The 16,092-nt window shown below is 47.4% G+C and overlaps 1 protein-coding gene across 2 annotated transcripts; it reads left to right on the top strand.

Annotated features, from left to right (window-relative positions):
- Window positions 1-930: 930 nt before the first annotated feature.
- On the top strand, window positions 931-15,512 carry LOC140718866 (E3 ubiquitin-protein ligase TRIM39-like). 2 transcript variants are annotated; one of them, XM_073033127.1, is made up of 6 exons: window positions 931-1,615; window positions 2,635-2,730; window positions 5,040-5,273; window positions 10,825-10,847; window positions 11,904-12,022; window positions 15,370-15,512. In XM_073033127.1, exons 1-6 carry the CDS (start codon window positions 998-1,000, stop codon window positions 15,423-15,425), a joined length of 1,146 nt encoding a protein of 381 aa, XP_072889228.1. In that variant the 5' UTR covers window positions 931-997; the 3' UTR covers window positions 15,426-15,512. The 2 variants fall into 2 exon arrangements, with proteins under 2 accessions (XP_072889228.1, XP_072889221.1); XM_073033120.1 differs by having other exon boundaries at window positions 14,603-15,504.
- The last annotated feature ends 580 nt before the right edge of the window (window positions 15,513-16,092 follow it).

Below are 16,092 nucleotides of genomic sequence, written 5' to 3'. Positions count from 1 at the left end.
GTCCACTACACCTCCAATCTTTGTATCATCAGCAAATTTCCTGATCCAATTTACCACATTATCATTCAGATCATTGATACAGATGACAAATAACAATGGACCCAGTACTGATCCCTGTGGCACACCACTAGTCACAGGCCTCCACTCAGAGAAGCAATCCTCCACTACCACTCTCTGACTTCTCCCATTGAGCCAATGTTTAATCCAATTTACTACCTCACCATGTATACCTAGCGACTGAATCTTCCTATCTAACCTCCCATGTGGGACCTTGTCAAAGGCCTTACTGAAGTCCATGTAGACAACATCCACTGCCTTCCCTTCATCCACTTTCCTTGTAACCTCCTCGAAAAACTCAATACTTCTCGCATTGATATAGACACACCTCAGTAGATTATTACCACCACACACAACCCTTCTATTTGTGACTTTGCATGAACCTTTAACATCATTTATTTTCAGCCCCGCTCCACTACCTACTCTGGTACTCTGGTTCTCATCCCCCTGCAAATCTAGTTTAAACCCCCCCCCCCCCCAACAGCACTAGCAAACCTCCCTGCATGGTTATTGGTCCCCCTGTAGTTCAGGTGTACCCGTCTCTCTTGTACAGGTCCCACCTGCCCCTGAAGTCCCAATGATCCTGAAATCTGAAACCCTGCCCCCACACCAGTTCCTCAGCCACTTGTTCATCCTCCAGAGCATCCTATTCTTACCCTCACTGATACGTGGCACAGGTAGCAATCCTGAGATTACCACTCTCGAGGTCCTGCCTTTTAACTTCCTACCAAGGTCTATATACTCACTCTTCAGGGCCTCCTCACTCTTTCTTCCGACGTCATTGGTACCGATGTGTACCGTGACATCTGGCTGCTCACCCTCCCACTTCAGAATGCTGTGCACGTGATCAGAGACATCCCTGACCCTGGCACCCAGGAGGCAACAAACCATCCGGGAGTCTCTGTCACGACCACAGAACCTCCTGTCTGTACCCCTGACTATGGAGTCCACTGTCACTACCGCTCTCCTCTTTACCCCCCTCCCTTCTGCACTGCAGAACCAGACTCAGTACCAGCGATCCGGCTTCCGGCAAAATAAACCAATAACAATTCCACGTCTGCAGCCTCTCAGAGGACACACGGGGTCAAAACAGGAAGTCGGGCTCTTCCGCTCAGACTTGAAACAGGAATTTCCGAGTAGGGGAGAGAGGACCGAGATGGCTTCTGCAGACTTCGTCCAGGAATTAACGTGTTCCATTTGTCTGGAGGTGTTCACCGAGCCGGTCTCCCTGGACTGCGGACATAATTTTTGCAGAGCGTGCATCTCTGAAGTTTGGGAGAAAGTTTCGGGGGATGTCTCCTGCCCCCAGTGCCGGCAGGAGTTCGTCCAGAGGAACACCAGGCCCGCTTATATCCTGAGCAACATCGCAGAGCAGGTCAGGCACCTGAGGGTGGGGACGGCCGAGCGGACGGAGGAGTTTGTCTGCCGGGAGCACAACGAGAAGCTGAAACTGTTCTGCCTGGTGGAGCAGGAGATGATCTGCCTGGTGTGTAGCCTGTCGGCGCAGCACAAGATGCACAATGTCATCCCGATAAAGGAGGCAGCCCAGGCGCTCAAGGTGCGAGATCACCCGCCTGCCCTCCCTGCCGTGCGGTCGGGGAGAGGGGCGGGTGGGTAAGTACAGGGAAACGGAGAAGGGAAACTTTGAGAGGGGTGGAGGGCGCAGAGAGAGGGCGATGAAGGTTGGGGAGGAAGGAAAACGATAGGCACAGAGCAGGAGATAAGGGAATGCCCGTTAGGAAACAGGACGCTGCCAGGTGTAACAGAGTTGGACTAAGAACGTTGGTGGGTGGGTGAGAGAAGTGTTTGAGAACGAAGGAAAAGGCGTTTTGAACGTGAAGAAAATCAGAGAATATGACAAAAGAAAGGGAATGAAGAGAAGGCCAAGGGTGAAGGAAGGAATAGGGAGAGGCGGGGAGAGGAGTGTAGATGAGGGATGTCTGACAGCTGAGAGGGACGGGAGATGGGTTCTCATCCCGGCCATGCCCTCTGGCTGCTGCCATTGGGAAGGAGGTACAAGAGGTACAACGTGTCCCCAGGTCAGGCAGGCTCCTGAACCAGCGTGGATAACCTCACTCACCTCAACACTGAACTGACTCCACATCCAATGGACTCGTGGTTTTTCATAAATTCTATCTATATCTTTATTTTCCTGTACATATGACAATGTAGAAACCCTTTGATAAATTTACTTTGAACTTCCTGGGGCAGAATTGGGAGGTGTGGAGGGGAGAGGTCGTGGTGAGGCAGTGGTAGAAAGAAGACAAATAGAATCAGATTGGAGACGATCGAACGGGGGGGGGGAGGGGGAGAATGGGAAAATACAGCATGATTGGGGGAACGGCAGAGTGGGGTAAGGACAATATTGAGGGAGTGAGAGAGAGGGACTGGGAGATGGGGGGTGAAGGGGAGGTGAACATGACTGGTGGGAAGTTTTGAAAGAATGACTCTATTTCCCCCACAGGTTCAGGGATTACCCCCCCCCCCCCCAGTCCTCTGCCCCCCCTCCCCACTTCAAGGTCAGCAGCTTCGGAAGGTTCCTTTCTCAGATTTTCTTTTGCATCTTCTGACTTTCAGGAAAAGTTGGAAGAGTCACTGAAGTTTCTAAAAGTGCAAATGAACCAGAGTGTTCGGAATAAGCAGGAAGGGGAGGCTGCGATCCGGGGGCTGAAGGTAAGGAATCATTTGGTGTTTGTGGATGGTTTCCTGGGCTATGTGTCCAGTTTCCTCCCACAGGCCAGAGAGAAGATGCTTCAATTGGTAGTTTAATTGATAATTGTAGATTGTCTGCTGATTAGTCTCGGGTTAATCAGGGGTTGCTGAGCGTCATGGCTCGAGGGACCTTTTCTATGCTGTATTTCAACATATAAATAAAGAGACGACAGTGACAGGCCCCTTCCAGCTGTACGATGCTGTCCCACAGCAGAATGCAAGCAGCTGACTGTAAATAATAACTACAATGAAAGGAATGTGTGGACTGTTCTCATCACCTGACCTTATCATTTGACATGCGAAGACTGGGTTCTACATGTTGTGAAATGTCCAGTGTTACTTGGTCTCTGTCTCCATCCAAACATACCTTACTGCTCACCCAACTCCTGGGTACATTTTGGAGATGCGAGAGACTGTAGATACTGGAATCTGAAGCATCTGGGTATCCATTATTTTACATATAAACCACGTAACCTCTTTATCAGACTCCAGCCTGTTTCTTGCTCCCAGATGTTGAGCTTTGTATGTAATGAGCTCCTCCGGCCTGTGTGGGGAGCCGGAGGGCACTGTGCTCCGACGGTTACAAAGAGCAGCTGAATTGTGAATTGTTCTCTTGACGCGAGTCCTTAATCCCTGGTCAGTTTAATCTTCACAAATTGATTTTGACTGGCAAGGGCTTTCTGCGTTCTGTGATTATTTAAGTGGGTCAAGTTTTGAGAACATTTCGTCTCAGGGTGTCACTCGGTTGAGCCACTGAAGTACTTTTGGAATTCCAATGTACCGTATTAACTCTGTGTTCAGTCTCTACATGGGACTCTGTCGTTCCTCCGGACCTGGGTTCAGTCATTGCCAGCGCTCACCATGACAGATTGGTATGGATACCAGCTGAATCCCTTCATTATATCCTAGCCTGTAACCCACTCCTGGGTATCCTAATGGATACCTGGGTATCAAAATAAAAAACACCCTGAACCTGTTGATTAGATCCCGCCTGCAACATAGTCCAGGGATCCACTATTCTATATATAGACCACCCTGAACCCATTGATTAGATTTCAGTCTGTAACATAGTCCAGGGATCCACTATTCTATATATAGACCACCCTGAACCCATTGATTAGATTCCAGTCTATAACATAGTCCAGGGATCCACTATTCTATATATAGACCACCCTGAACCCATTGATTAGATTCCAGTCTGTAACTCACCCCTGGATATCCCAGTCATGATAAAGAGGGTCAACCTGAAACCTTGACTATTCTTTTGCCTCTATAGATGCTGACTGACCTGCTGAGTTCCTCCATCATTTTGAATGTCTCTCTAAGACATTGCTTTTATTGTCTATATCCAACTGTTACTAGTCCACCCTCACACCTCACACTTCCGAAGACCAAATTCCAATGCCACAGCTTTGCCTCATTTCCCAACAGATCAATGTCATCCTGTAGGCCATGACTGTTCTCCACTCTTATCAACACAAGTATTTTCGTGTTACAGTGTCTGCAAACTTACAAATCATAGATCTTGTACACTTCTGTCCAAAATGATCTGCAGAACAAAACAGTAGGAGTCCTGTACCATATAGCCTACTGTATAATATGGGACTACTTGATGATGTAGGAACACGTCATTGAATGCGCTAGTAGGGACGTATTGATCTGCACGTGTGTGTTCAGTTCGCTCTCAGTCAGTAAAGAACCTTGTTTATCTTAGCTCTCGTCTCCATTTTTATTTATAGCTTTGTTGTGTAACCTGGTCACATACACAACAAATCCCATCACAGGTCACAAATTTCTAATCACTGTTCAACACAATCTGCTTCCTATTGCCAAGCTAAATTTATAGCTGCAATTTGCCATCTCACCCCAGATCCTACGGTCTAACCTTCCCAAACATCCTCCCATGTGGAATCTTGTCAGACACTTTACTGAAGTCCCAAAGGACAACTTGAACTGTCCTCATCACTGCATGTTGTTCTCTCTTTGATTCCAGAATGGGGATCAATCCCAGAGATCCAGTCGGATCCTTAGGATTGGATTCTAGTTGATTAATCTGTCTATCAATAATGTGAATGTTTACTATGACCCCACCCCCACCCCCTCAACAATTCCAATCAGCATCCATTTTTAACTTTAAAAAATAAAGCATCCCTGACCCCAGTGTAAATAACCACTCCAAGCAGATCTGATTTCTTATTTAGAAAATGAAACATTCAACTTGATGATTTCGGTTTGGCCAGTGACTCTCTGCTAACCTCACTCTAACTCAGGACCAGGTGGATGGAAGGAGCAGTGAGATCAGGGCTGAATTTGAGAAGATGCACCAGTTCCTGCGTGAGAAGCAACAGCAGATGGAAGCAGAGCTGCGGAGAGAAGCGGACCAAATCCTAACACAACTGGAAAAGAATTTAAAGAGAACTGTCAACGAAATCTCTTCCCTTGAAGAAGTGATACAAGGTGTAAAAGTGCGATTGAGAATTCAAGATCCCCAAGGGCTCCTCAAGGTACAAGATGTGTCACTTTCTTGTCTGGGAGATCCAAACTGTCTGATAAATACTTGTAAGTGAATTTAAATATGTTGGAAAAGAGGGTTAACACAGGTTTCCCGAGTGCAGTCAGTTTAATAGAAATTCAGAAACATACAGAGACTGGGGTTTCCTGGCCCGAGGTTTGACCCCTGTGTGAATGCTGGAATGGAGATGGTTCTCTGAGGTGTAGAAATCCCAGTGTAGCTGCTTGAAGCATCAATAGGTGGTGTTGCCCTCAGAACCAAGTGAGTGAGGATTGAATTAGCGTAAACAAATATCATGGCGGGGGGGTTGGCATGGTAGCGTAGCGGTGAAAGTGACGCGATTACATCTCGGGGTGTCAGAGTTCAGAGTTGAATTCCAAGGTCCTCTGTAAGAAAGTTTGTAATCCTTCCCACGTGCATGTGGGTTTCCTCCCAAAGTCCAAAAACATACCAGTTAGAAGGCGAGTTGGTAATTGCAAGTTGTGCTGTGTTTAAGCCAGGTTAAAGTTAGTGAGTTGCCGGGTGGGACGGCTCATCGGGCTGGAACGGCCTGTTCCACACTGTCTGTCTAGATAAATAAGTGTGGAAATGGGGCCGGGAATGAGCTGTCCTGAATCACAATGGCAACCCCACATTTCCCGTGTCTGCACAGACACAGATGATGTCATTCCTCTCCAAATACTCCTTTCCCAAAACCGGTCCTCCCTCCCTCTCCCTTGTGTTTTTGCCCGTGGCTGCTTCTGATCGCAGGTCCGCCAATGCAGTCCCCAAACGCCCCCACCTTTCTCTCTCCTTATCTGATCTCCCTTCTCTGCCCCATCCTCCCCTGTCCCTTTCTCTCTGTGCTTCACTCTTCCCTAACACACCCTCCACTGCATCCCACTACCCTGCCTTTCATCCTGCCACATTTGCCTCCAGTTGCCCCATTCCAGACCCTCTCCACTCTACACTCCCAGCCTACAGCAGACTTCGTGCTGGTTCCCATTCCCTAGTGTATAGCACCACTGCATTAGGACCATGAGAGGGACAGAGCTGGAGCAATGCATCACTGACACTCCACCCTCCAATATTTTGTGTGTAAAGGTTCCTGCTACATTTTAAAACCATAATACCATAAGACATGGGAGCAGAATTAGGCCATTCGACCCATCGAGTCTGTTCCACCACTCTGATCCTTCCTCTCAACCCCATTCTATCGCTTTCTTCCCGTAACATTTGACGCTCTGATTAATCAAGAACTTATTGACCTCCGCTTTTAATATACCCACTGACTTGGCCTGCACAGCCGTCTGTTCCAATGAGTTCCACAGATTCACCTCCCTCTGGCTGAAGAATTATTCCTCATCTTGGTTTGAAATGGAAGTCTCTCAATTCTGAGGCTGGGCCCTCATGTGGTAAACTCCTCAATGACAGGGAACATCCTCTCCACATCCACTCTATCAAAAGCTTTCAATATTCGACAGGTTTCACTGAGATCCCCTCTCATTCTTCTAAACTCCAGCGGGTACAGGCCCAGACACTCAAACAATCCTCGTATATTAACCCAAGCAACACACACAGAATGCTGGAGGAACTCAGCAGGCTGGGCAGCATTTATGGTAAAAATCAATGTTAGTGAGGGAGGCCGTGTAGGGGCAGGGGTAGCATTTGTTCCACTTGCAAGGGTAAGTGCCAGGAGGCAGATCAGTGGTGAGGGATGAAAAGACAAGGGAGTCACATAGGGAGCAATCCCTGTGGAAAGCGGAAAGTGGTGGGGAGGGAAAGACGTGTTTGGTGGTGGGATCCCGTTGGAGGTGTCGGAGGTTTTGGAGAATTATGTGCTGGACACTGAGGCTGGTGAGGTGGTAGGAGAGGACAAGAGAAACCCTATCGCTGGTAGGGTGGCGGGAGGATAGGGTAAAAACAGAGGTGCATGAAATTGATGGTGGAGCAAGGAAAGCCCCTTTCTTTGAAAAAGAAGAACATCTCCCTCATTCTAGAGTGGAAAGCCTCATCCTGAGAGCAGATGCAGCATAGATGGAGGAATTGAGAGCAGCTGATGGCATTTTTACAGGTAACAGGTCAGGTAGAGGTTTGGTCCAGGTAGCTGTGAGAGTCAGTGGGTTTATAATAGACAGCAGTAGATAAGCTGTCTCCAGAGATAGAGACAGTGAGATCGAGAAAGGGGAAGGACGTGTCGGAAATGGACTAGGTAAATTTGAAGGAAAGGTGGAAGTTGGAGGCAAAGTTGATGAAATTGACGAGCTCAGTGTGGGTGCAGGAAGCAGCACCAATACAGTCATCCATGTAGCGTAGGAAAAGTTGTTCCACATAGCCGACAAAAAAGCAGTCATAGCTGGGACCCATGCGAGTGCCCATGGCTACACCTTTTGTTAGAAGGAAGTGGGAGGAGCCAAAGGAGAAATTATTAAGAGTGAGGACAAGTTCTACTAGACGGAGGAGAGTGGAGGTGGAGGGGAACTGATTGGGTCTGGTGTCCGGAAAGAAACGGAGAGCTTTGAGGCCTGCCTGATGGGGGATGGAGGTGTATAGGGACTGGACATCCAGAGTGAAAACAAAGGTCAGGGAACTTGAAATCATTGAAAGGATTCAGAGTGTGTGAAGTGTCACGGATGTAGGTAGGAGGGGACTGAAATGGGGGGGGAATAAGAAAGAGTAGAGGTATGGAGATATGTGTTCAGTGGAGCAGGAGGTAGAAACGGGAGGTGCAGGGTGTGGGATCTATGGGGTTGGTGGTAGCAGGTGAGAGATTCCCAGAGCTAATGAGGTCAGTGATGGAGACAGTGGCCTGATGCTCCTTAGTGGGATCCTGTTCGAGGGGTAAGTAAGCGGAGGTGTCAGAGAATTGTTGCCAGGCCACAGCAAGGTTGAGATCAGCATGCCAGACTGCTACAGCACCCCCTTTATTTGTGGGTGTGATGGTGAGGCTAGGATTAGTGCGGAGAGGGTGGAGAGCCGAGTGTTCGGAAGGAGTGAGGTTGGAATAGGACATAGGAGTGTTAAAATCTAGGCAATTAATGTCCCATCGGCAATTGGCAATAAAAAGGACCAGAGCAGGCAGAAGACCGGGGGGGGGGGGGGGTGTCCAGGAAGAGCATTAGGGTTGAAGACAGGCGAAGGGGTCATCAGTGCGGGGTGGGGAGTGCTTGCCAAAGAAATAGGCTTGGAGACGGAGGCCGCAGAAGAAGAGCTCGATGTTGTGGCGGGCGAGGAACTCACTGAGGTTCGGGCACAAGGGGACAAACGTGAGGCCCTTGCCGATGACAGAAGGTCAGAGGGAATGGTGAAAAGCCGGCATGGATGAGAGCTGGGATCAGAGGGGGAAGGGGGTTTGGTAGTGTCTGAGGAGAAGGGCGGTTTGGGGTGTTTCATGTGTTATGTACCCCGTGACTGGGTCACTTACCAGCAAAGATAGGTCTGTTGAAGTCTGATGGTACTATTTTTAACAGTATTTATTGGTAAAAATACACAAAAATAATATCAATGCAAACATACAGATAATATACGTCGTCAATACTAACTCTAAAAGCGCGGGTATAATAATAATCAATAAGAAATAGGCTCTATCGTTGTCTAGGGGATAATGTATTGTCTGATGGAAATATAGAAGTCATTTAGTTCATGCAGGCTGCAGCTTTTGGTTGGAGTCAAGAGGGGGATTTTTGAAACTTGCCAGCTTTTCCTTTTTATGATGTCGATCCTTCGTTGGTGGTGGTCTCTTCTTTAGCTAAGCCGTCTTCCGTGGTAAGTCCTGCCAATTCTGAGGCAAATGGAAAAGGACGCATGCGGGCCCCCCACCGGCTGTCGCTATTAACCGCTGTCACGGGATTTCTAGCGTTTCTCCTGGTGCGTCTGAAGGGGTTGTTCCCCAGACCCTCTTTTATCCTTACTCACAGGGTCTCAGATGTCAATCAGGTTGGGATGATGCAATCCCTCAACCAGCCCACTCTGGTCACCCCCTGAGGGCTTCAATGAATAGTACAGTACTCAATACACAATTCCGTCTCCAAGGGACAATGGCCGGTATTCATGGCTTTGTCTCGCTGAGGGCAGGACACACATTCCAAACCCTTGAGGATTCTCTCTCATTTCCTGGGTCCCAGACCCGAGTTAATAGCGATCTTGCGATTCTCAAAAAGGAGGGGGCTACTTTGTACCCTTCGGCCCCTCAGAGTTGTGGCACATTCGTAACACAGGGATGGTGGGGTGGGAGGAAGGTGCAGTCTCTGAGGACCCAAGAGCGGGTGGTGGGACCTGAGAGAGACGGGATTGCGGAGTGGTAGTGGGGGGAGGGGAGACGGGGGTTCCTGCGGCAGCGTGTGAACACCCGGCCTGGAGGTCATCGCTGGAGTCGGAGATGGAAGTTGTGCAGTTGGCATTTAGGAGATGTCCGAGGTCACTGGAACCCGCATTGATGGCGGTGGAGTCCGGGTTTTGAATCTGTTCTGGTTCGTTAGAGCCGTTGAGGTCAGTAGCAGAGATCGTGGACTGGAGACGTCCGGGCCTGACGGCATTGGAGACGGTTGGTTCTGTGGTCTGTGGATGGGCAATCTTCCAATCCCCTCGATAATAAGTATACCGTTTTGGGGGGGGGGGGGGGAAGGGTGACCACGAGGGGGAAGCTGCAGTGACCAAGTCTACGGCACTGAGTCTGTCTCTGTGGCTCAGAAGGGAAGTGGGGGAGAAGAGGAGTGAAGTGGGGGATTCCATGATTAGAGGAGCAGACAGCAGGTTCTGCAGACATGAAAGAGACTCCCAGATGGTATGCTGCCTCCCAGGTGCTCAGGTCAGCGGTGTGTCCGATCGGTTCCACAATATCCTAAAGGGAGAGGGTGACAGCTGGAGGTCGAGGTGCTTATTGGTGCAGACTGCGTAGGTAGGAAAAGAGAGGAGATCCTGAAGAGAAAATATAGAGAGTTAGGCAGAAAGCTGAAAATCTCCAGGTAGAAATCTCTGAACTGCTGCCTGCGCCACTTAGCATGTCCTAGGTGAGAGGTTCCTTAAAAATGGATGCTGTCTGCTTGGTACATTGTCTTTGAAGATGTCCTCAATGCAAGGGAAGGGAGTGCCCGTGATAGAGCTGCCTGAGTCTGCAACCTTCTGCAGTTTTTTTCTGATCCTAGAAGGTGGCCCTACCTTACAACAAAATTTAAACATAAATTGTACATAACCTTTATAAGGAAGCATATAATTAAAACTGTCCATTTTGGTGCAAGAGATCTGGGTTTGGCTGATTGCTTCAGGAACTGAATGGTTGAAGGGAAGTAGCTGTTCAAACAGTTCAGTTCTTGAGGAGAAGAGAAGAGAGTTTTGAAGGATTTAGAGAAGCACCCTCAGAGTGAAGGGTCTGGCTGTGGAACAGTAGTTAAATATAGTCCTCAAAAGCTAATTCAGGAAAAGATGGAACATGGAAAACAATCCAATGTTTCAGAGCCTTTCCTCTGGGTGAGTGTTTAGCCTTCGTGCTCCAGCCCTCACTGTGATTCTTTCCAGAGATTTCAGCAACAGTTTCACTCAATTCTACTCTCTCTCTTTTCCCTCAGGATATTCAAGCCCTTTTGAAAAGGTGAGTAAATTTTATCTGAAATTCTGAGACCAGGTTGCTGTTGCGTCTCTGATGTATATTGGCAATTGATTTATTAGTGTTACATTAAATTTTGTTTTAGATGCCTTCCATACAGATTATTTCCTTACAACAGAGTATTGAGATACAGTACTGTGCAAAAGTCTTAGGCAGCCCAGCTATATATATATATGTGCCTATGACTTTTACACAGTACTGGATTTGTTAAACTCGAGTGGAGAACGAGTTTGCAAATCAGATGGGAGCAAAGGATGTTGGGAATGGATAGTATGGAGAGCCATGGGAGGGGAGCGGGACAGGGGGCAGAGAAGGAGTGCCAGGGTGAGGATTGGCACAGGTGTAGACACACAGCCGTGAGACACCGGGCAAGGTCATTTGCTTCCAAACAAGTGGTTGACTAATCCTTACAGAATGTCTCTCTGGTGCTTCCCGCTCCCTCCCTCTCCCTTCCCCATTCCCAACAGGGATTCCCCTCTCCCTGCCCCCTTCCCAGTCGCAGTCCACAATAGAAACCCATATCAGATTGACATTTATCACCACTCACATAGCTGGTGAAATGTGTTTCCTCTTTTGCGGCAGCAGTACAATGCGATACACAAAGTTACTATAGTACTGTGTAAAGTCTGAGGCACTCTAGCTTTATAAATGTGCCAGAAGCTTTTGCACAGTATTGTATTACAATGGAAAACAACAACAGAATGCAGAATAAAGTGTCACAGTTACAGAGAGAGTGCAGTGCAGACAGACCATAAGGTGTAAGGCCATGACGTGGTAGATGGATGGAGAGGTCTTCAGTCCATTATATCATACAAGGGACTGTTCAATAGTCTTATAACAGCAGGATAGAAACTCTCCCTGAGCCTGGAGGTGAGCTTTGATGATTTTGTACCTTCTATCTGAAGGGAGGGGTGGGGAGAAGAGAGAATGCCCAGGGTGGGAGGGGTTTTTGATGACGTTGCCTGCTTTACTGAGGCAGTGAGAAGTGCAGACAGAGTCTTTGGTAACGAGTGTCACTGATTCCTGTCCCTGACTCTGTAGGTGTGAGTTGCCGGTTTCCCGTCCTGGAGTGGTGTCTGTCGATCTTCCTGAGGATGTGGCTGAAGGAAGGTTGAGGTATCTCAAAGTGTGGAAGGAAATGAGAGCCGTGGTTTCACCAGGTACCTTTCTGTTTCTCTGTAATTCCCCTTCACCCACTGCCCCGCTGCCTTTTCCCCTGGAATTCCTGATACAGTCAGCCCTCCTTATCCGCGGATTCAACCAACCGTGGATCGGGAAAACCCGGAAGTTCTCTCTCCAGCACGCGTTGCTTGAGCATGTACAGACTATTTTTTCTTGTCATTATTCCCTAAACAATACAGTATAACAACTATTTACATAGCATTTACATTGTATTAGGTATTATAAGTAATCTAGAAATGAATTAAATGTACAGGCAGTGCCCAGGTTATGAATGAGTTCCATTCCTGAGTCCGTCTTTAAGTCGGATTTGAAGTCGGAACAGGTATATCCGGTATTAGTTCGCGTCAGTTAGTCAAACGTTTTTCTTAGTATATAGTACATATTTTACCTTTCAATGCATATAAAACACTTAAGAAACATACATATTTCAAAAATTTAACCATTGCGTTGCTTAGTAATAATTGTAGCTTTCATCGGGGCAGGGCCTTTCACATGCTCCATTATTCTCACATTCTCCATTAAAATTGTTCCGATTGTTGACCAACTGTAGCCTAACGCTTTTCCAATGACCCATGGCGTTTCACCTCTATCCGATTGCGTTATTACTTCCACCTTATTTTCAATCGCGATTGTGATTATTTTCGTGAACAGAAACACTGTGGATTCAGAGTTGCACCACCAGGTCCTAATGTCCACCACACGGAGACATGTTAAATAAAGTCAGGGTTCCGTTGGGTCCTAAATTCATGGCAGATGCAATTTAATGTGGATAAATGTGAGGTTATCCACTTTGGTTGCAAGAACAGGAAAACAGATTATTATCTGAATGGTGGCCGATTAGGAAAAGGGGAGGTGCAACGAGACCTGGGTGTCATTGTACACCAGTCTTTGAAGATGGGCATGCAAGTACAGCAGGAGGTGAAAAAGGCAAATGGTATGTTGGCATTCATAGCAAAAGGATTTGAATACAGGAGCAGGGAGGTTCTACTGCAGTTGTACAAGGCCTTGGTGAGACCGCACCTAGAGTATTGTGTGCAGTTTTGGTCCCCTAATCTGAGGAAAGACATTCTTGCCATAGAGGGAGTACAGAGGAGGTTCACCAGATTGATTCCTGGGATGGCAGGACTTTCATATGAAGAAAGACTGGATCGACTAGGCTTATACTCACTGGAATTTAGAAGATTGAGGGGGGAATCTTATTGAAATGTATAAAATTCTAAAGGGATTGGACAGGCTAGATTCAGGAAGATTGTTTCCGATGTTGGAGAAGTCCAGAACGAGGGGTCACAGTTTAAGGATAAAGGGGAAGCCTTTTAGGACTGAGATGAGGAAAAACCTCTTCACACAGAGAGTGGTGAATCTGTGGAATTCTCTGCCACAGGAAACAGTTGAGGCCAGTTCATTGGCTATATTTAAGAGGAAGTTAGATATGGCCCTTTTGGCTAAAGGGATCAGGGGGTATGGAGAGAAAGCAGGTACAGGGTTCTGAGTTGGATGATCAGCCATGATCATACTGAATGGTGGTGCAGGCTCGAAGGGCCGAATGGCCTACTCCTGCACCTATTTTCTATGTTTCTATGTTTTTTAAAGAGCACCGCACTGATACATGTTAAATAAGGGACTTGAGCATCTGCAAATTTTGGTATCCGTGGGGGGGGTCCCGGAACCAATCCCCCGCGGATAAGGAGGGCCGACTGTACTCATAGGCTCCAGATCCACACTCTACATTTATCAGTCACCATCCCTCATCAAGCATGTGTTCAGACTGTGCAACATTTCTGCTACTAACACACAAACCTGACATAAACAATGTTCTGAAATGCTTCCTGACTGTCCCCAACATCCACCCACCTCCTGCCCCTTGTTGTCATAGAGTTCTACTGTACAGTCGGCCCTTCTGCCCACTCTGGCCATCTACTGTACACTAATCCCACGTGCCCACATTCAGCTCATATCCCTCTGTGCCTGGGTATTCACATGTCTGTCTAAATGCCCCTTAAACCTGGCAATTGTATCTGATCCCACCACTTCCTCCGGGAGAACGTTCCGGATAGCAAGCACTCTCTGTGTAAAACATTTACCCCACAGATCACCTTTAAATCTCCTTCCTCTCCCCATAAACCTCCACCCTCTTGTTTTTGATCACTCTCCCATGGGAAACACTGCCTGTACCGATACATTTCTGTTTTGGGTTCACATCTCCAGCATCTGCAGTTTAAATAATAAAAGTTCACTCGGCCCTGGCCCCTCACGGGCTGCTGTGTCACTAGGAATGGATCTGTCATGGCTTGTCCCATTTAGCTTTTAAAAAGAGAACTGCAGCCACATAAAACATCATAGAATCCAGTCAGCTGGGCAGAGGAAGGGGATTGAACTGCCTGTAACAAATAAATCACTGTGACGTACGGTGTTAAACCGGACGGAGGGAGCAGTGGGGATTGAAATCTCCTCCAGGGGCTCCACACTTCCTGGGCTGAGGGAGGAGACGATGCTCATCACTGTCAGCTCAGATCCTGGCCGTTCCACCTGGTTTTCTTATCGTAACCGTTTTGTTTCAGTGCCAGAGCGGCTGACACTGGACCCGGATACATCTCAAAATAATCTCATCCTCTCTCAGGATCTGATGAGTGTGAAGTACCTGATCACCGAACAAAGTCCTCAGGATCACCCAAAAAGATTTGAGAAAATATTAAATGTTCTGAGTTCACAGGGTTTTACATCTGGGAGGCACTACTGGGAGGTGTATGTTGGATATAAGACTGAGTGGGTTGTGGGTGTCTGCAGAGAGTCTGTAAGCAGAGATAGAGATCACACCTACACACCAGCAGAGGGATACTGGGTCATTTATGTATTTTCTAATTTAATTAAGATGGGAAATGTCATCTCCCATCTGGAAATTAAACTCCAAAAACTGGGAGTTTACCTGGATTACGAGCGGGGCCAAGTGTCATTTTACAATGCTGACAACATGTGTCACCTCCACACTTACACAGACAGTTTCACTGAGAAACTTCATCTCATCTTAAACCCATGTGATTACGAGACAGGTGACAACTCTGAACCACTCACTCTGCTCACAACGTAACACAGTGGGACACGTTCTCTGAGGTCTCAGATTTCTCTGGACCCACTGAGCAGATCTCACTGCACCGATTCTCTGAAATACAACCAGAAAAAGCCGGAGCACTCAGCAGTGGGGAAACATGGTTCATATTTCAGGTCCAGACCACCATGTGAGAACTGACTCTCTGCCATTGATACTGACAGGTGAGGCTGTTTATATTGACATCTGATGTGTAAATCTGACTCCGTATCTTCTTCCCAGCTCTCTCTCACTCTCTCCTACCGACTGCAGTCCAGGTGCACATTGTGTTGGAATAAAATGAAGTGGACTGTTTTCTGGAATTGTGATATCTGCTCTTCGCAGTCAGTGTAAAAATGTGCAGATATTTTCTGTGTAATAAACATTTCACCTTGAGAGTGAACTGATAATGTGTCTGTGCTGGTTACTTTGGGGAAACAGTGAACGGAATGGGAACAAAATGGGAGACGGAGGTTTGGGTTCTGCTCCGCAGGGAGGAATGGAACTGTTGTCACCCAGCTTTTTGGGAGATTACAGCCCAGGTTTTGGCAGAGACATATTCTTGATCATGTACTTCTCTCGGTGGAATCTGTGAAAGGCAGAGTTTGATCCAATTAAACAGAGCTCTTTAAAGCCCAGAGGAGCCAAGGTGGAACTGAGAAAGTCGGTTGAACGGGGTTTGATGATAGACGTTGCCTTCTCGAGGCAGTACCGCGTGTAACTACTACCAGTATTGGGGAGAGGAGTGTTAGTGATGCATTGGGCAGAGTCCACAACTCTGCAGCTTCTTACATTCCTAAACGTTCGAATAGCTGTGTCAGACCATAATGCAACCACAGGATACTTTCAACAGGACATTTGCAGATGTTTGTTAAAATGTTTGGTGACAGTCTGACCCTCCTAATAAAATAAAGCCACCGACTCACCTTCCTTGTGATTACATTCATGTGCTGAGCCTATGTTACT

Source organism: Hemitrygon akajei, chromosome 2, assembly GCF_048418815.1.
Source record: "Hemitrygon akajei chromosome 2, sHemAka1.3, whole genome shotgun sequence".
NCBI classification, from domain to species: domain Eukaryota; kingdom Metazoa; phylum Chordata; class Chondrichthyes; order Myliobatiformes; family Dasyatidae; genus Hemitrygon; species Hemitrygon akajei.
The sequence above is the reverse complement of the archived record's forward strand: the minus strand, read 5'-3'. Positions and strand labels throughout refer to the sequence as shown.